We start from the raw sequence: 25,043 nt of genomic DNA, 5'->3' as shown, positions 1-25,043 counted from the left end.
TAATTCACCCACATACACACACACACACAAAAAAAAAAACGGGGTGGGGTGGGGTGGGGAAGATGATATAACAACTATACTTCCATGAAGTTGTTACAACAAGCAAACGGAAAGGACATTCTTGGGGGGGAGGGGAGAGAGGGAGGAGGGAGGGAGGTGTCGGTGACGGGCCATAATAATCATATACAGTGTATATTGACAAAATAAAAAAAAAAGAATTTTATTGGGAGAAAGGAGCATTATGGCCAACATCAAAGTAATAGTTTTGATATATTTTACATTTGTTAAGCCCTTTTGAGAATCACAGAGTTTTGCCTTCAGAAAGGAACCTAAATTTGCGATATGGTATTCAAGACATTTTTTGAAATGTTCAGACAGGTGGTAACATATCACTTAAACCTCTTTTATAAAATTTGCAATAATGTGCCTTTCCAGTAGATGTCTCTAAAATATGCTAAAGTAAAATAAAGGTATTCTGGCTTATTTAATGACACAAAGGACAGAAATTTAAGTTCAAATAGTGTCAGATTAGAGAGGATGAAAGAAAACTTCTTTGCAAATCTGTTTTTAAAAATGCAGTGTGCTTTAATTAGATCCTCTGTACAGGAAAAAGGCATTTTATAATATGTTACATAAAATCTGTCATAGATATTATGAATGTTGAAAATATGCAATCATGCACAGGTATTGATGTTATGAATATATGACGAGTGTTTGGTTTTACAAATGCTATGAAATAATTCAATAAATATAAGAGAGACACTGTAACTAACATTTTAAATATGAGGCTTGTCCAGTAAGATTATTTTAATATGTATTCTAAATAATATGAATTGAAAAATATAGTATTTAAAAGAAAAGAAATATCTATATTTCTTGTATTTTTTTCATATTTAGTTCATCCCAAGGGTGATTAGTACTTTCCTCTTTGAGCAAAGCAAGCACCTTCTGCAAGCATCTTGCTCAATAAAATTATGATACGTTAGGTTAAAGAGCACTGTGTACCTTAAGCTTTTGTTGCAGCAGACTGACTACTTCAACTTAACTTGTAAATCTCAGCAAATCTTCGTAGGTACACTGAACATTTGCCGTGTAAGTATTCACTTGATATTGCAGGATCAGCTGGAAATCTGTCTTGTCAAGCCACACAAGAAGGTTTTCTGGTTCTAAGGGGGAGAGAGCAAGCATCCTCATTACTGAGTTGCCAGTAATGACTTCCTCCATATGGCTCAAAAGCCTGGAAGGGGAAAAAAAAAAAAAAAGAAAACAAAAAACCCTAGTAAATAAAGCCTGTCTAATGAAAAAAAGAGCCCTAATAAGGAAGTTGTTGCTTCCACTCTTGACACTTGCTGACCCTGCTTCTCCAAGTCCACCAAGGGCAGAGTTTCCACCAAGGGCAGGGCTTCCACTGCAGGGGAAAAAAGGGTAACTGTGTTGGGAGGGGGGAAAAAAAGAGGTCCAATTTTTTAAAATATGTTAATTTTTAAAAAATCTGAAATGCACAAAAATCTTAAAAATTAATTGACTTAAATAAATGCCCTCTGTCCCTTCACCTAACACTTAAGAAAGGATCAAGAAAAAGAAACCTAGAAATCTGCAGTCTATGGAACAAAGCGAAGGTCTGTACTTAAGTGAAAGAGTAGATTGATTAGTAAGCCTAGAATCTGTGGCAGTTCTTGTAGTAGAGAATACATTTGGGGAGACAGAAAGATTGCTAAATGAAAAAATGAAAGAGCATCGATCCACCACGCTCTTTATCACAGGCGAGTAACTGACTCCACTGTCAGAGATCCTATCAGCTCTTCGCTGCCTCTGGTTAAATCCTGTGCAATAAATTGGGATGAATGCAAGTATTGAACTCTAGTCAACAGACAGAGCTACGAAAAGATAACATGAACTATTGAATTTGTAAAACAGGCATTTCGAGTTTTTAACAGACTTGGCAGGGACCCCATCCAGTGAATTCCAGAGCAACAAGGCTCATGTGACAATTGAATCTCAAGGATCTTTGTGTGATGCTTAATAGTTGTTTCTTTCTTTCTTTCTTTTTTTGTCATTTAGGATTACAATTTTCTCACTTAATCCCTATAAAACAATTTAACAATAACTCTAGCTAATAGAAAATGAGAAACTTTGTGCACACACACACACCCACATGCATGCAATTACATTAGTTTTTATCATTTGATAAAGTATTTCCAATTACATTTTTTAATTGGTCTTCTTAAAATTTCACAAAAATATGGAAAAAAATTTAATTTTTCTCATTTCATATGTATAATATTTCCACGATTATGTGGAACAAATTGTCAAAGATTAGAGTGTGCAAGAAAACCAAAGACTTTCACTTGGTACTTCTGTGCATTATTCTTCCTTTCAATTCCTTTCTTTTCTTCCTAACAGCTTTCTTTATTTACTCTCTCCTTTCCTACTTGCCATAGATTTCAATGTTTTTTATTCTTTTGTTTCTATTTTAAATCTACTGATTTTTCTCTGGCATATCACATACTAACTATTCTCTTGTTTATAAGGCAGTGGCCAGATCACATGAATGATATTTATCTGAAATTCTTTTGACCCTAAGGTCAATAGAAAATTAGACTTGGACGCTCTTCATTTGCCTCCTTTCTATTCTTGGCACTTTACCTCTCATCTGGGTTTGTCTTCTTGAGCATTCAGGATCCTGCCTGTACTGAGCAGCATAGAGAGAACTGTGACTTGATGAAGCGCCCGCCTTCAAATCTCAAATTACATCCAGGAAGACTTTAAATACTCCCCACCTCCTCGTGTGTGTGTGTGTGTGTGTGTGTGTGTGTGTGTGTGTGTGTGTGTGTGTGTGTGTGAGAGAGAGAGAGACAGAGACAGACAGAGACAGAGAGACTTCTTGCTTCCCCAGTCCTTGAAGGCTACTAAATGAAAGTTAATGTTATAATCTCCATATTAAATATGCAACATGCAATGCATTGTAAAGAGTGAAATAAAGAGAACCGATTTCATCAGAATATAACATAATTTAAAATAAAGCTTTACCATTTTTTAAAAAGGCTTAGCCATGTATTTTGAATCCCTAGAAATAAAGCCTATCTAAAATGTTTTTGTGATTATTATTGAGGTCATTACAGGGTTATGAGCATTTCAGAGTTACAATCACCCAAACCAACCTGCCTCTTGATTATAAGGATGGAGTGGGAAGGGGCAGGGGTCATGTTCAAACATTTAACAACTAATACAGTAACATCAATTAATATATAAATCAATGTATAAATCAAAAATTAAAAATGCATTACATTAACATATAACATATTTCTTTCACTAACATGTATTATCTATAGTACATTATAAAACTGTGTACCAAGTAATATAAATCATAACAAAAGTCACTTATGTCATTCTAATAATTTCTAAACAATTTAGTGATGTCTAAAAATTTTGGGTGTGCACTTTTGACATGGATGACACCAACTAAATGATGTCACTGTCAGAGAGATGACTTAATGTGGGGAACTGCCTCAACCTCCTTTAAAGACTTCCCCATCAGATGTAGAACCATTGGGTAACATGAAGTCTCAATAAGATGATAATTTTTATTAATGTCAATGATACTGTCACCCTGCTCGATTATCTATTAAAGTCTGTGGAAATAAAAGAGACTATATTCAAATCTTTCCAGCTCTTAAATATTATGTGCATTTTAAAATGTTCTGTATCTTTATTACTAACAAAATCATGAAAATTCTTTTAGAAATATCTTATTTAATTAATTCATAGAGCTTTGCAAACATTATTTGGCCAAATTCAGGGCAGCATAAATTAAGGAACATTTTTTACATTTTTGAGTTTTGTCATATAAATTTCATTTTTGTATAATTTATTAGAAAATATATTAGTTTTCTCATGTAATTGACCTTTTATTAATTTTTGTTTCAAGATATATATATATACTTCAAATAATACATATATTTGTTTAAAATAGAATGTATATGTTTTAGGCTGGTTGGTTAGTTCAGTTGGTTAGAGCGCAGCCCTATAACACCAAGGTCACTAGTTCAGATCCCCATACCAACCAGCCACCCACCTCCAAAAAAAAAAGATAGAATGAATTTGCATTTCACCATTTGCAAAGTGGGCAAATGTGTTGAAATTTCAACTCAGGAAATCTGAAAGAATATAAGTTTCAAGTATTTGTTCATATGTGAAATTTTTATGTGTATACTATCATCAGATTTTTAATTCTCTCCAATTTAACAAGGGGTCAATTTATTTCCTTGTAAAGTTAAAAAGAATTGGCATTTCTGTTAAAGTATCATTTCTGAAAACCAATTCTCATTTTTCGAGAAGCCTATTTTCCAAACGTTAAATTTCACAATTTATATTAAAGTGAATACATAGGGCTTGATACAGTTTAAAGTGCCTTTTTAGCTGCAGCATTACAGACTACCATGGAAATCCAAATATTCTTCCAATTTTTATTTTTAATTCTTAGGGTGTGCTCTCTCTTTCCATTTCTCTGGCTCTCCTTCTGTCTTCTATATTTACTCTGTCTGTTATTTATTTGATATGCGAGTATGGCAGTAAATATGAAATTCATCTAGAGAAGATTTTAAGTCTCTTAGTTGATGATACGTTTAGTATTATTTCAGTCGGAGACATTAGAATAAGATAAATTATGCTGAAATTTTTTAAACCCAGAAGTGTATCTAAAATTTTTCTGGAACTCTTGGTTTACTTTGTCACTATTATCCTTCTTGCTCCACCTGTTTAAAAAATTCAATACATTTTCACATACACAATTTTTATGGAAACATTTTTTTCTCTAGTGTTCATACATATTACTATATTATTAAATGTAGTATTAAAGATGTTTTTTCTTCTAATGTCCTGAGATCAAGGAAAACCACTAATTGCCTTCAACTTCTTGGTTTTCACATCTTAGGTAAATTATGAAAACACCTGTGGGTGAAAGAGTTCAAGTTTCATTAATAATGCTTTGACATTTTATTGAGTTGAATTTTAAATTTTCTGGGCTGGCCCGGTGGTGCATGCTACAGTGCGCCGCTTGGGAGCGCAACAGCGCTCCCACCGAGGGTTCGGATCCCACATACAGACCGGCCGCTCACTGGCTGAGCGAGGTACGGGCACAGCACCGAGGGTTGCGATCCCGTTGCCGGTCCCAGTCCGGTGCGGGTGCGACACTGAGGGTTGTGATCCGTTGCCAGTCACGAAAAAAGACAAAAAGGAAAAAAATAAAAATAAAAATAAATAAATAAATAAATTTTCTAAGAAGCTGTTCTCTCATTTTATTGGATACATGTCTTCCAAAAAGTAACAACATGGAACTGATTTGCAATAATATTGCCATATGAAAATTATTATATTAGATAAGTTTCATAACATTTTTCTTTTCTGAAGTGCTCATTTCTTTCAAATATATGGTAAATAATGTCAAAGATTGTGATTTTATTTTCTATTAGTTTAATTTATTTTATTGACACTTGTTATTAACACTATTTAATAAAGTATTTTTGAAATTTTTTATTATTTAAAAAAGCATGGTTTTCATTGAAAATTTTTATTAAAAATGCTTTTTTCATGAGATTAATTTCATAATATTCTTTGATATTTTCCTCTTTGTGAATAATGATAAAGATAATGTAAGTGCCATTATGATGAAAAATAAGTCTAGTAATTGTAATTCTAAAGCTACAAATTTGTAGCATTATTTAAATCCAACATATACATAGCAAGTAAAAATAATTCATTATTTTATTGAAAATCAAATTAATTTTCATTTTGGAAACACACTTGTTTTACATTGAATTTTTTTTATATTGATTTGATATTTTTATTTTGATATTGTATAAATTAAAAAATGTTTCAGAGTAACTGATTTTAGCACAGTATATTAGATAATCCAGGAGTAGGTTCATTGCTAACAAAATTTCAATTCTTTTCCTCAGATTCAAAAAATTCACACTCATTCTATCTGAAAGAAATGCTTTAAAAATTTACTAAGTTAAACTTTTGTGTCTTTTTCAGTGTTTTTAATAATTTATTATAAATTCCTGAATTTATTAAATAAATAGTTATCAAATAACTGTGCACTTAGAACAATAAGCACATACGAACAAGTGAACTAAAGTAAGCACCAAATGACTTGGAAGTTCTAGGAACTACATAAATTTATAGATAATGATAAACTGACCATTTTACTAAAACACTGAATATTTCACAAAATGTATGCAGTGCATGGCATGGTCCCAAGAAAATTCTAGTTCTGAAAAATAGTTCTCAGATGTTGCTACAAAACACACGTATCTTACAAAACACATCCTTTAATATGTATCCACAATTAACTTGGAATAACTTAAGATTATAATTTTTATAACCAATTTTTATCAGGTATTGCACTTTATCATTATATATTTGCCAACAGACATGGCCATATTTTAATATTTTAACAATTTTGGTAGGTCACATTGGTACATACTGGCTGAGTACAGTCTTGGAGTTGGGGAACGTGGAATGTTGCTAGATGGCAGTAAAGAGCAATAGCTGGCTTTTCAGTGGAAAGGAGATTTTATTTCTGAGATATTCTAAAATTGTCAGTGGGCTCTAGATTTGATTGCTGCGAGGCAGCACAAATGCTCTTCATACGTGTCCATGCTTAGCAGTACCTCTTCAGGGATCTTGTATTGTGGAAATCAAGAGAATGGCAATGTCTACATTAGGGAACTAGGAAGCTGTGAAAAGCATCTTCCACTCCCACCTCACTTCACTCACTCTTTACAGTGGCCCACTTCTTTATGGAACAATAGGAGACTCAAGGTTTTTATCTACTTTTAATATATCATGTCTTTAACATATGCCCTTGTTATCAACAGACATGCTGTTTAAAAATCTATGAAAACTGATTTTTGGATTGCAATTTTAATATTAAAATAGCTGTATTTTCTACCGCATCACAGTGGATTTGCCAATTAGAATTAGAAAACTTTGCAATTTGTTCTAAATTCGTGGTTCTTAAACAGGGCCATGCATCAAAATCACCCGTAGAGTTTTTTAAAAATACACACAACACATGCCCAGTTCCCCAGAATAGATCTATTGAATCAGAATCTCAGTTGGGGAAATGGAAAAACATGGACACTTAATGTTTCAAAGTATACAAGAGCTTCTGATTTCCATCCATGATGAAAAACAGTATTCTAAAGGAATGTAAAAATAATGTGTTAAAAGGTAATGATAGAAAAGAAAATTTGAGTAGTAACCTTCTTTGTACACCACAAAATAATGTAGTCTCTGTTTTCTCCATAATCATGCTTTCCTTCCTAACAAAGTACTTCCTACCCAGTTATGGTATTCCCTTTAAATGTACCAGTTATTTTTGTTCCTATGTTCTAGCTCAAAAAGGTAAGCAGCAAGTAAATGGAAAGACCCTTGGTTCATCTGTTAAACCCATTCCTACTGCTGTAAATATTTACAAGTTTGTATCCTGAAGACTCCTCCACTGCTAAGAAAAACAGGGAAGGCAGTGAGGTAGAGAGTTGCTAAGGAGGTTTCTCTTGACACTAGTCCAGTGGTTTTCAAACTTCAGTGTGCATTAGAATCACCTGGAGGGCTTCTTAAAACACAGATTCTGCCCTACTCCAGAGTTTCTTAAATTACTAGGTCTGGAGTGTGACCCTAAAGGTTGCAATTCCAAAAGTTTCCAGGTGGTGCTGATGCTACTGATCCAGGGACCCCAGTTTGAGAACCATTGCTTTACTCTCTGGTTACACTCTTGCATAGATTTACATTTAAGCTGCCAGAAAGACTCTTTATTACACCAGCTATGGAGGAACCATAATAGGAAATTTATGCAATTATTTAATAGATGTCTTTGTATGAATTAATTTGAACTTAGGCTATAAGAACTTTACTGCTAGTACTTTGCAGAAGGTTAGCACTTTTCCTCATTTACCACAGCCCCCTTTTCTCAAAGCTGCAGATTGTTTTTGTCCACCGAACAAATCAACAATTAATACAGAACTTTATATAAAATAGTGAAGGAAAAAAAGAAAAGAAACAGCATCATCAAAACAAATACCTTGGACATGAATGGAAATTCATTAATTTAGCTCGATGCACTGAAGAAAAACAATGCAAAATTCATTCTAACAATAGAGACTAACCAAAATTAAAGCCGAATGTATTACACTTTCTCTGGAGCAGGGAAGCTTCAGCGTTGTCACAGTCATATATGTCTCAGGAGCATAACTAACATGTGTCAGAGGTGCAGAATTTCATTGGTTTGTAATTTCGCATGGGAAGAAGCAGCCAGACACCAAACACATGTCTTCTCTTGTCTGATTGCAGACTTCAATGGATAAATTTGTTCATTAGAAATCTGTGATTTCATTGGTTTGTAATTTCGCATGGGAAGAAGCAGCCAGACACCAAACACATGTCTTCTCATGTCTGATTGCAGACTTCAATGGATAAATTTGTTCATTAGAAGTCTGTAAGTTACAGCATGCATTATTGGATATACTCAATATTTTAATAAATCTTTCATCTAAGTTGTTTTCCTCAATGAAAAACTATATTGCCATTTAAAATATTACCTGGTTCATAGGAAATGGGAAGCAATTCTTTAACAGAGTAGATTTATTATATAAGAATTTCTATTTTTCTGAAATTTCACTGGTTTTACAGGTTGATCCCCTTGAGATGTGGCTGTAAATAATTTATTTTTACTTTTAGTTCTTTTAAAAATGTCTTTTTGTCTTTTTTCCGTGTCCGGCAACGGATTGCAACCCTCAGTGTTGCCCCCGTACCGGACCGGGGACCGGCAACGGGATCGCAAGCCTCGGTGTTGCTCCCGCGCCTCGCTCAGGCAGTGAGCGGGAACCAGTCTGTATATGGGATCCGAACCCTCGGACGGGAGCACTGCCGCGCTTCCCAAGCGGCGCACTATCCAGTGCGCCACCGGGCCGGCCCTACTTTTAGTTCATTTTAAGACTATGTATTTCTTAAAAATCTGGGAACAACCCACTTAAGTGCCCCTATTAATTAAATACATGTTTTTTCAGTAAGGAACCTGTAGCTCTCCCTTATTTCGAAGTAGACACCAGTTGGAAAATGCCTTCTTAAACAACCAGCCTTTGTGGCAGTCCATTTATAAAGCTGCAATAGCTTTTAACACAGCATATTTTAAAATCCCCTCAATTATGCAGGCAATTTACATCCAGTAGTTTACATAGCTCCCCCAAACTACCATCCATTTTCTGCTGAAGGAGACCTGAATAATTTTATTTTTTTCCAAGCAGAATTAAAGTCCTGCGCTTCAACTTCAATGTGATGTCACATTGCCCTGCGGTTGGGGGCAGAGCAGCCTACTCTGCAATCATCCCCAACCCTCATGCTTCAGTACACAGGAAAATGAATGTCAGCCACGTTACTGCTCAGGACTGGAAAAAATGAGGCAGGCCCAGTGCTTAACTCTCTCTTCTCCTTTTGCTTCCATCTAGCCCAGGAACAGCAGCCACTGATACACAGCAGCCAGGCTGAAAGTCATGAAGCTGCTGGCAGAGGGTCAGCTGAGCAACAGCAGCAGAAGCAACTGCAGCGGGAGCAGCAAGACTGTGGTGATCCAGGTCGTAGACTGTAATCGCAATCATCGCTAACCCAATTATTGCCAACACTGTGTATTACAACTTCCAAACTAGAAATCTCTTAGCTGTCAAATGTTTGACGCATTAACATACCTCTCAATCCTTTTCTATTGGTTCTGGATGTTGGAGAAACTGTGGATAAGCTGCAGGTTCCCAGACTGAAAGAACTATCTATAATTATTGAAACTTTGTGTGCAAACACAGAAGGCGAGTAGGGGGCTGGCCGGTTAGCCCACTTGGTTAGAGTATCGAGATGATAACACCAATGTCCAGCCAGCTGCCAAAAAAAAAAAAGGAGAGTAAAAATGCAGTGATACCGAGTTGTAAGGAAATCACAGGTTTCCAAAATAAAAGATTTACAAAACTTTTGTCCTACAAACAGTGCAATCATAGAAGAATCTTATGTGGAAAAAACAACTTGATCATTTTAAAGGAGCTAAGAAGGCTGTGATCTATATCTATTTGAAAGAGATCACCAAGGGGTGTTGATCACTGCCTGTGGAGAAGAATTGTAACTAAGAACCAACAAGAACCTCATGTTGATCCAGAGTAGGCATATCTATTTCTTAAAAAATATTTCTTAAGAAATATTTCAGAAAAATTTCTTTCTGGCCTCACCCCAGACACTGAATCAAAATTTCTTGGAGGGGGCTGTACTTTTTAAATGTTTACTGAAAATTCTGCTTATCAGCCAGGTTTAGAAATCACTATTAATCATATACTGCCTTTCATTTAATTCCATTAGCATTTTCTTCAACTCCTCAAATAGCTTGTTCTGATGAGGGGACCCCAGCATCGGCTCCACTCCAGAGGAGTGTCAGGCATCCTGACAATTCTATTCTCCTTGCCAGGAGTTGGTTCAGAAATAGATTTATGACTGGCCAATGAGCAATGGAGGTAGGGGTAGCTTCAGAAAAGGTTTGCTTGTGGCTAAGAAAGAAATCCAAGAATATCTGGCCTCCTTCCTCTGGATATGGTTATGTCTGCATTAGATTCCTGGGCCTGCTGCAAACACCTTTGCTGCTAAGCTGGGGATGAAGCCAACACACAGAAGAAGACTAAGTGAAGAGGACCACAGGGAAACTGAGCCAGAGCCCTGGCTACCATGCCTGGGTCGTCTCAACCTCTTGTTACATGAGATAATGAACATTCTTTTGGGGAAGACATTTTGAACTGTGATTTTGTTACTGCAGTCAAAATATCCCATCTGATATAATTGCAGACTTCTTGAGAACAGGGAATGGATATATAAAATAACTACAATGCTTTACTTCACACGTGTTAGGTAAAATAATAATAATAAATGATTATAACTTAAAAGAAAAAAACAAACAAACAAACAAAAAGGGCAAAGTGAGCTGTGCTGTGTAAACCACACACTGGAATTCAAACACTTGCTTCAAAAAATAAATAAATAAATAAAAGACTCGGAATTCAAAGACTTGGTTCAAAAAAAACTTAAAATATCTAAATAAATTTTTAATACTGAAATAATGCAATTTTAGATATATTTATTTAAATAAGATACAGTATTAAAATGACAAAAAAGCAAAGTTGGCATGTTACATATTATCTTTCTAATCATAAATGTTTTGTCATTTCTTTTAGGCTTGACTTTATTTTGTGTGTGTGTGTATGTTTGTTTATTTATTTATTAATATATATATTTTTTACATTTGATGATGCTGTTGAGGAGCAGTTAGGGGGAGAGGGAGAGGGGAAGGGGGAAGGAAATAAGGTGGGAGGAGGAAGGAGGTGGGGAGGGGTTGAGGCCTGTGGCACCTCCTTCATTCCTGCAGGGGAGACCAGGGGGCTTGGGGCAGTGTCTTGGTCATTGATGGTCTGGGTGCAGATGTCAGGGGGGGTGTGGCTGAAGCCCTTGCTCCCCACCATCTCAGTTTGGTTGTCCTTGCTGGGCTGGTTGTGGGTGTTGGGGGGTGTGGCCAAGGCCCCCAGGCCTCCCCACTCCTTGACTTGGTAGCCTAGGTGACTTCCTGTCCTTCTAGGTTTTATAGGTGTTCTTTGGTGGTGTTAGACCTTTACTAGTTAATATCAAACTTTGTCTCTGGTTGTGTGTATTTTGTTTCTTCTTTCAGTTCTGTGTTGGATTATTTGCTGTTCCCACCACTTACACTCTACCCTGGAACTAATTTGTTGTCCTTTACTTACTTCTAAAATGGGGGAACTTCCTGTGGGACCAGCACTTGAGCCCTGTGGTTGAGCTAAATTGTTGTTTTGCTGCTGATTTCCTGGGAAGGTTTTTTGTGCAGCTCAGATTTTAATGGTTGACTTTATAGATACTGCTGTTTCTCATCAGATCTGGTGCACCTGGGTTGTGCAGAAACTCTGCTCTAGGCCTGAGTGTTTTCATCAAACTGCACCCCATGCAATTCTATATTCCTGGCCAATCTCCATTGAGTGTTCCTATGCTGATTGGGGGGCAGATCAGCTATCCTTGCTGTTCCCCAGTGTTCCCCCAGTGGGTCTGTCTTCCCCACAACCCATGCTGCAAACACTTCCCATGGGACGGGCCATGCGCCAGTCCCTTGTGATGACTCACTGGCCTCTGAGTGGCTCCTTTTTTCAGTTGTTGTGGTTCCTTGCTCCTGCATGGGTCCACAGGAGCCCTATTAGTTGTCTTGCTGGCCTGGGGGCCAACAAGTCCCTTTTCTCCCTTTCCACCTCCAAGCAGCTTCGTACAAAGGACACAGCTGTGGCTTTTGCTGGCTCCTGCTCCATGCACTCAGCAGCTCCAGCCTGGAAATGACCAGGGCTCGAACAGTCTGAGTGTTTTTTTCTTTCTCTCATCGTGGCTTCTCCTGCCTTCATGCACTCTATAGGTCTCTCCTCTTCTCCTGAGCTCTAGCGGCCCCAGCTTGCCTGTCGTTGCTTTTTAATAGTTGTAATTTGGTTGATTTGTGGGAGAGAGCGATGCTGGGCACCGTCTATTCTGCCATCTTGACTACAAGTATCTTCCAGAACTATACTCTCAGAAGATAGTTATAGCTATATCTGTATATACAGCTGCACATGTTTAATGCTGTGGCATTGGATTTGGAAGCAGAAGATGAGCCATTTGAACTCTGTAACCTCAAACAAGTTATTTTGGTTTTCTGGCCTTCAGTTTATTTACCTTTTCTCACATCACCTTGGAATCTTTACTTTAGAACGGGTGCTATGGATATCTCACACAAGTATTTTTTGAATGGCATATTTTAAAATAACTCAACTTCTGAAAAATTTGAAATATCTAAACATTTTTTACTATATATTTACTGTATAGCAAATCTTTGAATCTTCCATCTGGTTTATTTACATTATATACCTAGTTACAGCCTGACTTGTATTTATTTATAGTTAAAAGGGGCCATTCTTTATTTCCATTGTGGTATCTAGTTCAAGAGTAAAGATGAGGTTAAGGGATCAAGGTAGCTCAATGCATGTTTGTCCTAATATTATGATGGCACGATTGAGGGTAAATCCAAAGTGCATTATTATCCCAGAAATTATCTAGGTCATGATATATAATCAATAACATATACTCTAAAACCTATCAGTTCAGAGAAATAATAACTTCCTTATAAATGAGAATAGACTTTGCCTGAATTTTGTGTTTAAAACAAGCTTAAAAGCAGGCTGTTTCTTTCTGGATGCTCTCCAGGACAATCCATTTCCTGCTAATTCAAGTTACTGGCAAAATTCATTTCCTTGCAGTTGTAAGACTGAGATCCCTGTTTTGTTGATACCTAGAAACCGAGGCCCATTCCCAGTGTGTAGAAGGCCCTACATTTCTTGGCTCATGACTTTCTTCCTCCATCTTCAAAGCCAGCAACAGTGTGTTGAGTGCTTGTTACATCTCCCTGACTCACTCTTCTGACTTCCTCTTCCACTTTTAGGGATTCATGTGATTCGATTGGGCCTACCTGCATAATCCAGGAAATTTTTTTCATCTCAAGGTCCGTAACCTTCATCACATTTGCCAAGCCCCTTTGCCATGTAAGGTAGCATATTCACAGGTACTGGCAATTAGAGTGGACATCTTGGAGGAAAGGGGTGTGCATTATTCTGCCCACCACAGAAATTTATATTGCTGTGATAGTGTTATTTATGTACATGGTACAATGGGACCATTTGCGACTGGCAACAAAACCAGTCTGAGGGAAGCAGGGAAGGCTTCCAGAAAGAGAAACAATCTCAACTGATGAACAAAGGATCAGGAGGAGCTAACCAGGCAAAGGGTTTGCAGGTAGGACTTGGATGTTCCAGGCAAGCAGTTTGGTTACTGGGAGTGTTCCAGTTCACTGGGTTTATTGGATATTTCCAAGTTTCAGGATTACTGGCCACTTTCACCTTGCTTTATTCATTAAAAAAGTCTCATTGTACAATCCCATTCTATCATTCACAAGTTATTTTTTTCTCTATTGTGATTCAAGGATGAAAAAGATAAACAAGCAGAGATTTGGCATATCATCTACTAGTACAGACACTTTCATAGATCAAGAGCAACCATGTTTTTGTTTTTTTTAAACATATAAGTTGCTGCTATTCAGCCACTGAAAGAAAGACTGTGTCCCATATATCTGGTATGGCTGAAACTTATGAATTCCAAGCATGAGAAAGGAACATCTTTTCCCCTGAAGTGATAACACGAGAAAGAATAGAAGCAGTATGTAATTGATTATAACCATCTGAATGAAATTTTGTTTATCAAAATTTGGTTTTCAAGACCTGAAAGAATTAGGCTTGTCAACTGTTTTTCATGACCTACTAACAAAAATTCTAGCACCGACACAGGAAAAAAACACACACTCACAGCAACAGCAACAATAATGAAATTTCCTCCTCAATGGGAGGGATGAATTGTGTACAGAGCACAATCATAATTACAAGAACCAGAGGGCTCATACTTAATGAATATTCTTACAGGAAACAAAAACTAAACCCACTCCCAAGGTGTAGTGTTAGCACAGCAAAACCACAGCTTCCTTGTTTGTACCACATCCAAGTCAAAAAAAAACACTGCTTAATCTGCCAGTAGCCATTGAAACTGTTGAAAATCAAATGTCTCAACTCCTTAAGAGGTGTCTGAATGTTATAAAAAGGCAATATATTCACAACCACAGAAGGGGTTTCAGAGATCAAATATATCTGTTAAGTCACCGAATACAATATCATCTTAAGAAAGTAGAAGCATATGGGTTGTGTTAAACAGAATCAAATAGAATTAAAATGACGTGTCCACTCAGATATTAACAAAAGCACTTTTACATATTTTTGAGAAATCAGACTCTCACACAGATGGTTCTTTCTTTAGTAACAAATTGTAGAAGTGTTATCTGAAAAGCTCCTTATTCTGAAACAAATTTTTAAGCTAACAATCTGATATCTTTTCAGACACTGCTGTGATTTTGCCCTTTCTCCAATGTATTTTTCCAGAAAAGTTTTTAAACATAACAGCTAGTGTAGGTCATATTTTTCATTTTTATTTATTTATTTTTCCTAATTACTTTGATAAAGATTCTGTATGGAATTTTATCTACCTGCAGTGCTTTTACCTACTGTCGTACTTATTCAGATTTTCAGGTCATGTAGTTTTTGTTGGCTGAAGTTAAACATTTATCGTCATTGTCCACAAATAATTAATTAATTTAGTAAAGCTTATGTTTTATTTTACCTTTTCAATCTTGAAAAACATCTTACAGTCAAAACTATCAGGTTATAAACTCAAAGGTCTAATCCCAACCTTAAATATTTTGGATGTCATGACAATTAAAAACTATTTTAACTAACAGAAAATGACTAAATGATCTTGTAGAAAGAGCAATAAAAATAACTGCTATTGAGTAGCGCTTTATACTTAGTGAAGCTTAACATATTCTACTTTTAAGATCAGAAATTGAATTTTCTAAATTTTATTTTCTGTGTAGCATATGGAATGTACTTAATGAATATTTGTTGAATAAATGGATGACTGGCTAAATGCTAAGCAAAATATAGAAAATAAAAATACTTTAAAACCTTTCTGGTGTGATTATTCATGTTATTAGATACAAAAGAAAGGTCTGATTGTGTGATTTCTTTAATTTTGTCTATTTAATCTTTTAAAATTAATCTAGCCTTTTTTTATTATTTTGGTGCTGGGTGTCATTGATTACTATTCCATATTTCTCATGTGTTTATTAATTTTTTCCATTGCATGTAAATTGATCTTCACTTATATTTTTTGGACTTTTAAACTTATTTCAGTTTCTGCTAGGTTTAGAAAAAGTAAAGTAAAAGATCTTTTTCTATGTCTTTATTTAGCAACATTGATATTTAGAGTGTGGGATTTCCAGGGAAATGTTTATTCATATAAACAATCATCACATTTATAGCTTTGTCTTTGTGACAGTTTAACTAATGTCAAGATGCCCCGGCAATACATCATTCTATTTTTTATAATTGCTCTTTCACAATACTTTTTATGTAAATCCCTCATGCATGTTATTTTTAAAACTTGCTTTCAAAATAATGACATATAGAGCCTATATTCAATTTATCCTCTCGCAATATTTTTTGAATAGGCTACATGGTAGCCTTAACTCGTTTGGCGATAACCTATTGTACAGATTTTCCTGTTTAAAATGCTTTGTGTTATGATGCCTGTATGTTTACATTATAGTCATTGGCTATACTTTGAATTTGAATGGACATATCTTATATTTATGTGTTCTTCATAGCTAGATACAATGAATATACCTCAAGCATGTTTTGTTTTGTTTTTCCTGTTTTGTCTTTGTATCCAACGGTTTCTTTTTTTACATTTTTAAATGTTTTTTTTTATTCTAAATACTTCTGTATAGTTCAGTACTCTTTTCCTTTTATTTTTTCTTTTAGTGCTACTTTTAGAGCCTACCACAGTCTCAGTTTATCATCAGTCCATGCTTTCTAATGTTAGAGATAGTAGTATGTGTTTCAATAGTAACAAGTTTCCTCTTTTTTTTTTTGTTAAAAATTAATGTCATGTTATGATAATCAGGTGTATCTTGAATTCCTAATTTCATTTGAAATTTACTTAGTTTTGCAATCCCTAAACCTCTCATTATTATTATTTTATTGTAACTATAAACCATTGTTAAACCTTGTGAATATTTCTTCATATTTGGGAGTCTCATTAAAGTTCTCTACAGTCAATTTATTAGCTATTATAAGCTCAACACATAGGCTCTGAAATCTACTTACTAGAAAATTAATAACAGTCATGAGCTAATGCCAGAAAGCCAAAAGCCATTTATTTTCATGGAAGCCTAAGACTAGACCTAGAATTATTGCATACGAGGTCTATTACTGAAGCCGGTAGTAGTTCTTTCATGTCTTTTGCCCATAGAACCTTGGTTTTATGGTTCAAGTATGTTCTACACTGCAATTGATTTCTCCTTTCAGATTTATTTAAGAAGATGATCGCTTTCCATGAATTATAGTAATTTTTAAAATTTCATAAGAAAATGTCGTTGAGAAGTATTTTTATTAGTGCATGCTTTTAGTGTTTTGTCTCGAGCTTTTTATCTTTTTAGGGATGTCTAAAGTCTTAAATAATTAAAATCATGTACCATTTATTATTCTTTATTGTTTCTTTCTCTAGGTCTAAAATCCAAAAGCATTAATAATCTGGTAAAGGACATAGTAAGAGAACAATTTAAATTTTTTCAAAATGACATGCAAGAGACTGTAGCACAGCTCTTCAAGACTGTATCGAGTCTATCAGAGGACCTTGAAAACGTCAGGCAAGTAGTTCGACAAGTTAATGAATCTGTGGTTTTAATAGCAGTTCAGCAAAAGTCTGTTTTAATGCAAGAAAATAGGCCCACTTTGATGGATATCGTAGAGCTAAAGAATCACATTGTGAATGTAAGGCAAGAAATGACTTTTGCATGTGAGAAGCCTATTAAAGAACTAGAAGCAAAGCAGGCTCGTTTAGAAGGTGCTCTAGAAAAGGAACACTCAAGGAGCTTTCTGTATTATGAATCCCTCAATAAGGCACTTTCTAAAATGAAGGAGGTACATGAGCAGCTTTTATCCACTGAACAAGTATCAGACCAGAAGAACATTCCAGGTGCTGAATCAGTTAGTAATAATGTCACTGAGTACATGTCTACTTTACACGAAGGAGGTACATGAGCAGCTTTTATCCACTGAACAAGTATCAGACCAGAAGAACATTCCAGCTGCTGAATCAGCTAGTAATAATGTCACTGAGTACATGTCTACTTTACACGAGAATGTAAAGAAGCAGGGTTTAATGATGCTGCAAATGTTTGATGATTTGCATATCCAAGACACCAAGATTAACAATCTCACCATCGCTTTGGAAATGGAGAAAGAATCTGTCAGGGGTGAATGTGAAGACATGTTGTCCAAATGCAGAAATGATTTTAAATTTCAACTTAAGGACACAGAGGAGAACGTACATGTGTTAAACCAAACATTGGCTGAGTTTCTCTTTCCAATGGACGATAAGATGGATAAAATGAGTGAGCAACTAAATGATTTGACTTATGATATGGAGATCCTCCAACCTTTGCTTGAGCAGGGAGCATCACTTAGACAGACAATGACGTCTCAACAACCAAAGGAAGCAGTAGTGATAAGGAAAAAGGTGGAAAGTCTGACCACTGCTGTCAATAGTCTAAATTTTCTCATCAAAGAACTTACAAAAAGGTACAACTTACTTAGAAATGAAGTACAGAGTCGTGGTGATGCCTTAGAAAGACATATTAATGAATATGTCTTAGAAATGGAAGACGGCCTAAATAAGACAATGATTATTATGAACAATGCCATTGACTTCATTCAAGATAACTATGTGCTAAAAGAGACTTTGAGTACTGTTAAGTATAATCCCGAGGTCCATCATAAATGTACCCAAAATATGGAAACTATTTTGGCATTTATTTCTCAATTCCAACATTTGAATGATTCTATTGAGATGTTGGACAATGATAATCAGAGATACAACTTTGTTTTGCAAGTTGCCAAGGCCCTTGCAAATATTCCTAAAGATGAGAAACTAAATCAGTCCAACTTTCAAAAGATTTATGAAATGTTCGATAAAACCACTTCCCAAGTGATAAAATACCAGCAAAATATGAGTCATCTGGAAGAAAAAATACTTGCAGCAACTAAAATTGCCAGAAATTTTGAAACTCGCTTGCAAGGCATTGAATCTAAAGTGACCCAGATGCTGATACCATTTTATATTTCAATTAAAAAAGGCAGTGGAACCACAAATGACAGAAACCAGGCTCTTCAACTGCAGGTGTTAAATTCCAGATTTAAGGCACTGGAAGCAAAATCCATCTATCTTTCAATTAACTTCTCTTTGCTTAACACCACTCTCTATGAAGTTTTAACAGTGTGTCATGATGCATCTATGAGTATATCTGAACTGAATGCTACCATACCTAAGTGGATAAAAGGTTCCCTGCCAGATATGCAGCTTCTTCAGAAAGGTCTGACTGAATTCGTGGAATCAATAATTGAAATAAAAACTCAAGCTGCCATGTCTAATTTAACTTGGTATATAGATCAATCTTTGTCTGGCAGTCTGGGAAATGTGATCAAGTCTCAGAAGCAAGTTAAATCATTGCTGAAGAAACCTGGTACACTTAAGAAACCAACAGTCAATCTTACCACTGTCCTGATAGGCCGGGCTCAGAGAAACACGGACAACATTATATATCCTGGTAAGCTATTACTGTAAAATAACATTTAACCTCTGCTTTGACTTAAATGATACTTAGATCTGTACAGTTTAGCATGACCATAAAATATAAAAGGTGTTTACTTTAACTTACGTAGATGGTCAATTAATACAAAGACACATTCTTTGAATCTGATTCTATCCTATTTCATTTAGGCATCAGTACAAAACAAGCACTTTTAGTGTAAATATTTATGTACATGTTTTTAAACTTTTTCTGGTCAGGCTTCTATAAAACAATCAAATTTGCTCCTACGGAACAATTTTCTTTGCATAAGTAATTAAAGAAAGCTATTAATACATAACGAGATCCTTGATAAATATGACCAGAATTATTCATTTTGGCATATGAGCACAATGTCTGGGGTGCAACAGGAAATCAATAAATATCTGTCGAATGACTGTTTGACAGTGAATGTTCAGGATTTAGATTTGGGTAGATCACAGAAGACCATGACTGCCAAATCCTTGATAAATATGACCAGAATTATTCATTTTGGCATATGAGCACAATGTCTGGGGTGCAATAGGAAATCAATAAATATCTGTCGAATGACTGTTTGACAGTGAATGTTCAGGATTTAGATTTGGGTAGATCACAGAAGACCATGACTGCCAAGCTAAGGCACTTAGACACAATTTGGTAAAGAATGGGATGTCTATGAAAATTTGGAGCGGTGGGCTGGGTGTGGTAACAACTGTGGCTCAGAGGCATGAAGCTAGGAGTAGGGTGTAGCATGATGGCAGAGGATGAAATTAGGTACCCGTTAGGACATTATTGAATAAATATTGGCAAGAGCAATAAGAGTAAGATCTAAGGAAGGGGTTATTGAAACAGAGGAGACAGATGTGAGAAATGTTGTGAAGGTGTAATCAACAGAAACAGAGACGATGGGAAGACTAAAGACCTGAAGAACATCAAGTCTTGCTTCTGGTGCTACTTGTCTTAGGAAGTCTAGGTATTAGTTAGTAGCTGAAGACAAAAAGTTCACCTGGCTGGGTCTCAGTTTCTTCCTTTTAAGTGATGAGATTCCAGTAGGTGATTTGTTGAGGTCATTAGTAGAAATATGTTGCAGACTGGATCATTGTAAGAAACCATGAGCTATTCACAGCCTGAATGCATGGCACTTGGGGAAGAGAGAGACCTAGACTAATCTGAGGTTTTGAATTTGAGAAAGAAGAGGTTTAACAGATATAAACACCAAGAGGAGGAGCATAAATCTGGGAGGAGAGAGGAATTCAGTATGGTGCATATAAACTGCTCAGTAACGTCTCTGTAAGGAAGTTTTGTGAATATGTCTGGCATATGAGTAATATTAAATAATATTTTCATAACAAAAATAGCTACTGATTCTTACCAAAAAAACAAAGAAAAAAAAGGCTGTGTTTTCCTCTTAGGAGTTGTTGTTAAATTATATGCCCGTTTGAATGAATTTTGTATTTTATTGCTTTTTCATTTACAAAAGGGTCATCAATACTTTAACATGACTCATATTTAGTCTCTAAATGTTTTGATTATATTAAAAAATCACAGAATAATAGAGACTCGAATTCTCTCAACTATTTAAATTAGTATATTTATTTATGATTTCCCCAATTTAATCTCACCTAGGAGGACTAATCTTACCCCTGTGGGAACACAGAACTATTTAGACCTATATATTTCTCAGAGAAATATCTCAATACAAGATGTTCTTATAATATCAACTTTAGGAAAACTAATGAGTTATTGTTTTCCATGCTATTTAAGTCCTTGATATTCATGGGAACACTGCAACATGAGCTTCAGTTAAGCTCTATGGTATGTGTGATCACACACCAGGCAAGCTATGTCATTTTTCTTTTCTTGCACCAAAAAATATCTGGATCTGTACAGTAAGTGTAAAATTTAAATAGCCTCAAAATTAATTGAAGTAAAAAATTTTATAGAACATAAGAACTTATAAACTTTGATAGTATAAAGAATGCATGTTCGGACCTTATAAAAATTAAATTTAGATGCTTATAGTGATTGATGATTATTGGGCAAAATGGGCTAATAATAAGAAATAGCTCAGTTCTGATTCTCTTCATTCCAATGAAGCCTTCATAAAATTGCTTCCTGTTTCTTTACTTACTTTGAGTAGAATTTTTTACAGATCTATCTACCAAAATTAATAATTAATTAAATGTTATTTATTTTATCTTAGTAAAGATACCAATAATGATGTTAGGGCCATAAAGATATATGGCCTAATTCTACGTGCAAGGTAGATATTCACTTTCTGCAGGATGAGCAACATAAGGTGTGGAGCCCTTTGAAGTGGGTGCATAGATTTGCACACCCATTAAGCCATCACTGCTTCCACAGGCCATAAAACTGATGGTGTTCACTGAACAGCTGAGCAGGTAAAGTCTACGCAAGGTGATAAAACTAGTGGACTCAGGCTAATTTCTCCTTTAAAAAAATAAAAGCAAACTAAAGCCAGAAGATAATTTATCATTCTCTTATGAACTGCACGATCATATTATTCAGATCATAACTACTATCATTTGCAAAATAAGTGGTTTGTAGAAAGAAAAGCCATATAAACATAGATTTAAATTTTAATCTTAATTTTAATAACTGATAACTTACTGTGAAGCCTGATAGTACTAATACTATAATAATATGATATAGGATACTATTAATTAACATTTACCATGTCTCAAACACTGTATAAATTATACAATTTACTTCATTTAACGATACCTAGGAGGCAAGTACTACTATTCTTTTTTTTTTGGTGGCTGGCCAGTATGGGGATCTGAACCCTTGACCTTGGTGTTAGAAGGTTGTGCTCTAACCAACTGAGCCAACTGGCCAGCCCTTATTCTTATTTTGAAGATGAGTAAACAACTAATTCTCAGACAGATTAATTAAGTATCCAGCCTAAATTCATGCAACTAGTAAATTCCCAAGCCTGACTCCTGTCTGCGGGACTCAAGGCTCAATCCTCAGCCACTATATTTGAAGAGACTGTAGAGTATGTTCACACGCCTTTCCCTTCCTTCTGTTTGTTTTTCAGAGTCTGGCCATATCTTAATATTCTATATGGCCAGAGCTGATAATCCTAGGAAGTTTCCTTTCTTGCAGAGGCAAGTCCTGACTTATTTCTGCACTGATAATGAGGAAGCAAGGTGCTACTTTTCAGTTTGGCTTGTGATATCAGTTGTGATATGGCCAGTGGGTAGTAATTGAAAGTCACCATCAGTTATTAACAGGATCTTCCTTTGATGTTGAAGAAGGGCAAAATTCAGAGCACTCATCCCTCTCACTTCCTTTTGAGCCAGTTCTACATTCAGTTATGCTAATTCTGATTCCTTGTCGGCCATTGCCGGTAAGCTATTCCGGTTCGATTGCTAAATATTTAATTTGTTTCTAAACAATATTCTAATTGACACCAAGAGGTTTGCATTTCATCTTCGAAGGTTTGTTTGTATAGCAATTGGCAGACTTCTCCCTGCAGAGAGAGTTTGGCTGCTTGCCCTTCCAGAGTAGCTGAGTCCTGCCTTAACGGAATGTCAGCAGCGCCACTGCTGAGCACGTGCGCCTCCTGCTGGAGAGACCATTGACTTTATATTTCAACCATTTCCCCAATATGTACCAATTTAGCCCTCCTTAATAAACCTCTTTTATTCATAATTATCCTTTACTCCTGAGAAAGATTACATTCAATAAAACATTTGGTAGTGTATCAAATGCCACTTTTAAAACTTAGCATTGCTGTGAATTTGAGCATTTAAAAATAAAAATAAAAGCTTAGCAAATATAAATTATTTTATACTGCTTTAAAAACAATTCTAAATTTTGTGACTCTACATAGAGGCAGTTATGATGACTAATAAACAGACTTTGAAATCCGGAAACCAGGGTTCTAGTCCTGCCTGGCAACATATTTGCATGGAATAAGTCATTTATTTTTCTAATCCTTACTTTCTTCATTCATAAAACAAGAGTAACACACTCACCTCACAAGTTTATTTTGAAGATCGAGGAAATAATCTGCATACAGTATATTATTAAGTTAGCTATAATTCTATAATGTAATTTCCTTAGCTATATGCAATATTTATCTTTATTTTCTTAATATTTGACATATAATTATTTTCATACATTAATATAATTTACAGACTCTTGGTATTCCAGTTCCCTGTTTTTGCTTTTGTAAGTTGTTTTAAACTCAGCATATGCTTATAACTTAGCTTATACTTATTATATAATGATAAATCAAAAAGAATAGGATACAAAATATATAAAGACTTAACTGTAAAAAAAATGTGCATTGAGAAGCACTGAGAAAAAAATTGCAAAAAATTTTAAGAATGGTTTTCTCCAGAGATTTTCTATATAATGATAAATCAAAAAGAATAGGATACAAAATATATAAAGACTTAACTGTAAAAAAAAATGTGCATTGAGAAGCACTGAGAAAAAAATTGCAAAAAATTTTAAGAATGGTTTCCTCCAGAGATTTTCCGCCATTAATATGATTTTCCATAATATAAAAAATTTTTTCAAATGTACCTCAAGGTAACTAATAAGTTGTCTTATGAACAAAAATATTTGAATATAAGACAATTAAATTTCAAGAACTATCTGCTTGAATTTAGAATTTATATTCTGTTTTAGAAGGTCCTCAAAACCCTGCACAAGTTTGGTGATTCACAAGAAGCACTCTTCGGACTTGGGATATAGTGATGTTCGTGTTCACAGCTAAGATTTATTATGATAAAAAGATACACAATAGGAGGGTAGACACAGTGAATGACTCTTATCAGCTGGGGACTGGAGAGAAGTCACATTCCCAGATGCTGCCCAAGGGCAAAACCTTGCAAGTAGGCCTTTCTAAAGATAGCAGTTTCCAGCCTCCTATGTTAACTCTTCACTGTGCATGATCTTAAAGATACTTTTTTTGTCAGAGTTGGTTGTCAGGCCTCTCTACTAGGGATGGCCTCCCCAATTTGTATCAATAAAATGTATTATTGTTGAAGAGAATATTTAATGAACTACTTTTTGTTCATGGCTCTTTGGGAGAAGAAAAGACTCCCCCAGATTTCCATATGATTCCCCTTCAGATAGAAGGACTATGACAGTTGAAGAGAGAATGCTGACAAAATTCACAACTCTTTCCTCACCTTGTCCTACCACAAAGTGGCCGCTGTATCTAAGGTGAACAGTCAAAAATCAGATGTTTGATGATCACATTTTCTGAAACAAAATTTCTGATACTTGGTTTGACATTAAAAAGGAAATGGGACAGAATACCAGGTTCCATGTATATAGTCACTGCACATGCTTGGGTTCTTCCCCAAGCAAGAACCACAGGATCTATTACCTGACAATAGACTATTTCTTTGACACCAAATATTTGAAACTAAATTTGATTATTAGCTGGTCTGAAAATTAAATACAGTGAATATGTCTTTGTACTGGTTATTAAGTAAATTATTAATTCAAAATTGCACATGATAGTATCACTTTGTGTCATGTTGATTATCAAACATGAAAAGGAATGTGTAGAGATTATTGAATTACAGATTATGAACTTGTGTAATGGTCCAAGTGAACATGATACTTTTATCCTGATAAAAATTGCAGCATAGAAAGCCATAGATTAACTGCATATGAA

General features: G+C 35.2%; 1 protein-coding gene across 1 annotated transcript in view; it reads left to right on the top strand.

Annotated features, from left to right (window-relative positions):
* LOC103608561 (multimerin-1-like) overlaps positions 1–24,323 on the top strand; it is a 45,799-nt gene extending 21,476 nt beyond the window's left edge. The window contains exons 4-7 of the mRNA XM_008592983.1: positions 9,510–9,638; positions 17,275–17,690; positions 17,803–19,375; positions 24,044–24,323. Coding sequence (XP_008591205.1) covers positions 9,510–9,638; positions 17,275–17,690; positions 17,803–19,375; positions 24,044–24,075 — 2,150 coding nt within the window. The 3' untranslated portion in view covers positions 24,076–24,323. The remainder of the gene's footprint in view (positions 1–9,509; positions 9,639–17,274; positions 17,691–17,802; positions 19,376–24,043) is intronic.
* The last annotated feature ends 720 nt before the right edge of the window (positions 24,324–25,043 follow it).

This window comes from Galeopterus variegatus, unplaced genomic scaffold (genome assembly GCF_000696425.1).
Source record: "Galeopterus variegatus unplaced genomic scaffold, G_variegatus-3.0.2 Scaffold8561, whole genome shotgun sequence".
Lineage (NCBI taxonomy): Eukaryota > Metazoa > Chordata > Mammalia > Dermoptera > Cynocephalidae > Galeopterus > Galeopterus variegatus.
Note: the sequence above shows the minus strand (reverse complement) of the source record. Positions and strands in the feature narration are given on the sequence as shown.